This window comes from Olea europaea, chromosome 1, assembly GCF_002742605.1.
Source record: "Olea europaea var. sylvestris chromosome 1, O_europaea_v1, whole genome shotgun sequence".
Classification (NCBI taxonomy): Eukaryota; Viridiplantae; Streptophyta; class Magnoliopsida; order Lamiales; family Oleaceae; genus Olea; species Olea europaea.
The window spans coordinates 12,643,649-12,648,639 of record NC_036237.1 but is presented as its reverse complement, the minus strand read 5'-3'; the positions used below and the strand labels follow the sequence as shown (position 1 = coordinate 12,648,639).

The window sequence follows — 4,991 nt, the reverse complement described above, 5'->3', positions numbered from 1 at the left end:
AAAATTTTAAAAAAAAAAAAAAAAAAAAGAGCGAAGAGAGAAAAAAGTTGAATACAATTGCACCATTGGCTCTCATTTAATTGTTAGATTAGCAAGTTGATCCTCAATCTTAAAAAATGAGCAAATTAATATCTTTCATAATAGTTATAAAATAAGTTCCTTGTATAGCTACATAGTCACCTCAATAATTACTTTTAAAATACTTTTAAAGTTATTTTTTTATATTTAAAACCTAAAAATAATCTGCACTCACCAACTTCGAAACTTTAAAAAAAAAAAAAAAAGAGCGAAGAGAGAAAAAAGTTGAATACAATTGCACCATTGGCTCTCATTTAATTGTTAGATTAGCAAGTTGATCCTCAATCTTAAAAAATGAGCAAATTAATATCTTTCATAAAATCAGTTCCTTGTATAGCTACTTCAGCATTAACACAATGATGAACAACATCACATTGTCACGAAAATATGCAACCTTGTGGAGTAGATGTCATGCCACTAGTATTTAAGAAATTTGCTGCTTTGTCCAAATGATTGACATTCTCTCATATGTCATGAGTCCAGTGTGAATAAAAAAGTCCAAAAAAAAGTGGGATCTCGTTATTGTGAGAGTCGGTCACTCCCTTTGCCAAAAAAATTCGAACACTGTAGTGGGATTGGCATTTTTAAGAGACTCTATCTATAAAAAGCATTTTATGTATAATAAAAAATATTTTTATGTCTAGAGAGAATTTTTTTTTTCCACTACAATAATGCTATCGATTTTGGATATTCATTTTATTTTTTCAAGAGATATTTGTTGATTACTTCTCATCTTTTATTTAACATATTTCTTATGCCCTTGTTTGAGCCACATTTTGAGGGGGGAAAAATATTTTTTTGAATAGTATATTAATGAAAAATATGTGGTTAAAAATTAAGAAAAAGTTTTGAATTTGCGTGTAATATTATTTTATTGAAAAATATATAGTTGAAATGATGTCAAAAAACTATTTAAGAATACATTTTTTTTTCAAAGAATGGGGTTCATACATGAGCATATATGTCAATTACCAATTAATTCAAATATAATTTGAATAATCTAAGAAAAAAACTATTAAAATTTGTATTTCATAAATACGGTTATTGAAGTCTCTTGGTGATTATTTTTAAGCATTTAACTCGATAAAATAGAACACTACAAGAATTTTATGTTTTCCCTAAAAATTTATTTATGGGCAAAGACTCTTATTTGTGAGGAAATACCTTTGTAGACGAAAAAAGTTTGTAGGCACATTTATGGGGGCAAATATCGAGGGGATAGGTATAAGATGACACATTTTTAAAATTTGTGGGTATTAGGCTGTGATGCCAAAATTACCTTTTGAGTGTCCAGCCCATTTGGGGAAATGATGATATAAGGTCCAACAGATACTACCCAGCCCATTGCCCAATAAATCAATGTTTAACCAGCTGAAATCCGGCCCAAACCAATTAAACTATGCAAGTCGCTCTGGACCATTTGATCATCTTAACCTAAAATCTACGGTGGCTACCCATAATATATAAACGAGGGTTGAGACTCGTTTGGCCCTAATTCGAGTCATATTCTCTCTGCCTCTTTGTGATTTTTCTCTCGAACCTTCTGGGTCTCTCTCTTCGTGACTATGTGTCTTCTGCTTCTTCTTCTTCTCTATAAATCTTGAGATTATGCCATTAAACTACTGGTTTTGTGGCCACTGTGTGTTCCTACAGTCTGTGTGACTGTTCGGTTGAGCTTTGTTGGGAGTTCTCAGTTAGGTCTTGAGTGTTCTTGGTTCCTTAAAGTGACTGCCTCTGTATTTTGTGATTTGGGATTGTGGTTTATGAGTTTTACATTGTACAGACGGGTACAATGCTAAGATCTGAGCCCTAATCGATGAAATCTTGATGCCTTTGTGTCTGAGAGTTTTCTGTCTTAGTTGAGTCGATTTGGGTATTTTCTTGTAACGGTGGGCTAAGGTTTTTCCTACGAACCCTTTGGAGACGAATACAATTCGTCGTATAAGTTTTCCTCCGATAAAGTAATTCGTCTGCTAAAGTTACTTCTACACAGGAAGCGATTTTGCTTGTCCCTACAAATTATCTTTTGGGCTAAATTGTGTTTATCCCACAAATAAAATTTTGTGTGGAAATTTTAATTGTGGCCAAGATATAAACAACTTTCCCTACAATTAAAAGTTTTTGATAACGTGGAACAAATTATTTTGTGGGTTGAACCCTATTTTTCTGCAAATAATTTTTAGTGGGGAAAGGATATTTGTAAGCTATTAATATTGAATTTGTAGGGAGAAATTAAAATATGTCATATATTTTCCCGCTAAAAATATAATGAAAATTAGAAACAAATTTTGCTTATTATTAGCCTACAAATATATCAATTTTTTTGTAGGCAAAAGATACATGTTTCTGGACAAATTTTGTTGTCATGAGAAAATATAATTTTTTGTAGGCACATATCATCCCACTATTGGAAATTTTGAATCAAATCATAGCCCTACGAATCATTATTTTTGTGGGGAAAAGTGAAACCCACACATAAATCTCAATTTGTCTCTCAAAATTTTGTAGGAAAAATATAAATTTCTTGTAGTGGAAGTATCTTCTGAGAAATATGTATATATGCCCACAACCCATATGTGTTCCATATTCAGAGCCGGCCCTAACAATTCGGAGGCCCTAAGCGAGTCGGCAATCTTGAGGCCCCATACTTTATTTTTCTACACGTATAACAATATTTAAATAAAAAAATCTATATTTAAATGAAAATTTTGTACAATATAAAAGATGGAATTGCTAAATAAAATATCACTTACAATCCGAGAGATTAACCTAGCATCATATTTAGTCTTCTCATGTTTTGAGATGCAAAATTAGTAATAAAACAATTCAAATCAAGTTTTTCCAACATTTTTTTTTTAATAGAAATCATAGATAATTCATTCAACCTCTCTTATGACATAGTTGATCGAAGATAAGATTTAATCAATTTTAACTTTGAAAAACTTCTTTAGCGGACGCAATAGTGACTGGGATAGTCAATAATATCCTATAAGCAACCCAAGCATTTGCAAAACAACAATTCATTCTCTTAATGTAATTTAACACATCAGCTGCTCCATTCATTTCTGTAGATATTGCTTCTCTTAAAACTGTCAACTCAGAAAATAATTCCATTCCATCGATATCAGATACTGTGTTATACTTCAAATAATTTTCAAGATTAATGCAACGACACTTCAATGTAGCATCATCAATGGATTTAAGCTTTTCCAAATCAAATAAAAATCCAAAAATATCGTCATATTCCTGAAATTGTTCAAATCTATTTTGAAGCGATGATAGAGCTTGATCTACTACATATAAAAAATAATTGACCCTGAAAGATTCTTCAACTGTTTCTGTCATCTCTTCACAAGAAATCTCATCAAACTGCTTCTTTCTACGTATAACTCTTTTTTCACGAAATATCGGTTCAATGTCTAATTCACTTGCAATCTCTTTAGCATCAATCACGGCCGATTCAAACCCAATTTCTCTATAGCTTTTGAAAAATGAAATGAGCCCTTTTAAATGGTCTATAACAACGTCAATATGGATGTCCTCTGTTTGCAAATGTTTGCTTACTCTATTAACATTATTCAACACTTCATACCAAATAACCATCCCAAGTAAGAATTCAAAATTCTCTATTTCATATGTTGCCAAACACTCCGCCTCACTTTTTGTCTTAGGATCATCAACTCTTGCCAATTCAAGTAGAGCATTTCTTATTTGTGGAGCTTGAAATCTTATTACTCTAATACTTTCAACATGACTTTCCCAACGTCTTTGAGACAAAGGCTGAAGAGTAAGGCCATTCACATTATCTTTAAAAAATTTCCATCTTTTAGTAGATGATGAAAATAGAGTGTATATACGTTGCACCACTCCAAAGAAAGATTTAGCTTTTGTATAACAAGTAGCCATATCACAAAGTGCAAGATTGAGACTATGACACCCACAAGGAGTGTAAAATGCTCTAGGATTTACTTGTAGTAGTCTATTCTGTACCCCTTTATGTTTTCCTCTCATGTTAGCACCATTATCATATCCTTGACCCCTTATATTATCGATATCAAACTCTAGATTATTCAACGCATTCACTAATTCATCAAAAAGTCCCTTTCCAGATGTATCATCCACCAATAAAAATCCTAAAAAAATTCTTCTACCTTCACTGGACTTGCTGAAATATCAACACACCTCAATACCATAGACATTTGTTCTTCATGACTCAAATCTGGAGTGCAATCAAGTATCACAGAAAAGTACTTGGATTCTTTGAGTTTCTCGATGATTATTTTCTTGATCTCACCCGCTAGCATAAGTATCAATTCATTATGAATTTTGTGTCCAAGATAATGATAATAAATTTCTTTATTTTGAATTCGACGAATATGCTCTTGCATTACAGGATCAAACTCAGCAATTATTTGAATTAAGTTTAAGAAGATACCATTATTTTCTTGGTATATCTTCTCATTATCTCCACGAAACGCCAAATTATTTTCTACAAGAGTTCTAACCACGGATATTATTCTCAACAATACTTGTCTCCAATGTTCTCTATCCTTATTGATTTGTTCCTGCACACTTTTATCAATTGTTTGTTCCTTTTGAAATCTGATTTCCATTTCGATCCATCTACTCAAGTTAGTGATATGGTCATAACTCACTTCATGTGTTCTTAGTTTTTCACCAATACTTTTCCAATCATTTGCACCATCATGTGCCAATTGAGTTTGAACCCCATCATTCTTGAATAGCTTACAACAAAAACAAATTATTTTATCCAGACTTTTTGAATATATCAACCATTTTCTATCATGATTCTCTCCATTGGGTAATCGTCGAGTGTAATGAATAGAGGAGAAGTGTCGATTAGCTACATCTTTTGGAAAAATTACATCATTATCTCTTACTGGACCTTTCAT

General features: G+C 31.8%; 1 protein-coding gene across 1 annotated transcript; it reads right to left on the bottom strand.

Moving 5' to 3' along the window:
- Positions 1–1,887: 1,887 nt before the first annotated feature.
- On the bottom strand, positions 1,888–4,991 carry LOC111404550 (zinc finger MYM-type protein 1-like). The gene is made up of 6 exons (XM_023033345.1): positions 4,965–4,991; positions 4,230–4,823; positions 3,022–4,179; positions 2,832–2,864; positions 2,552–2,735; positions 1,888–2,090 (listed from the first exon to the last, which is right to left on the bottom strand). The coding sequence occupies exons 1-6, from the start codon at positions 4,989–4,991 to the stop codon at positions 1,888–1,890; spliced, it is 2,199 nt and encodes a 732-aa protein (XP_022889113.1).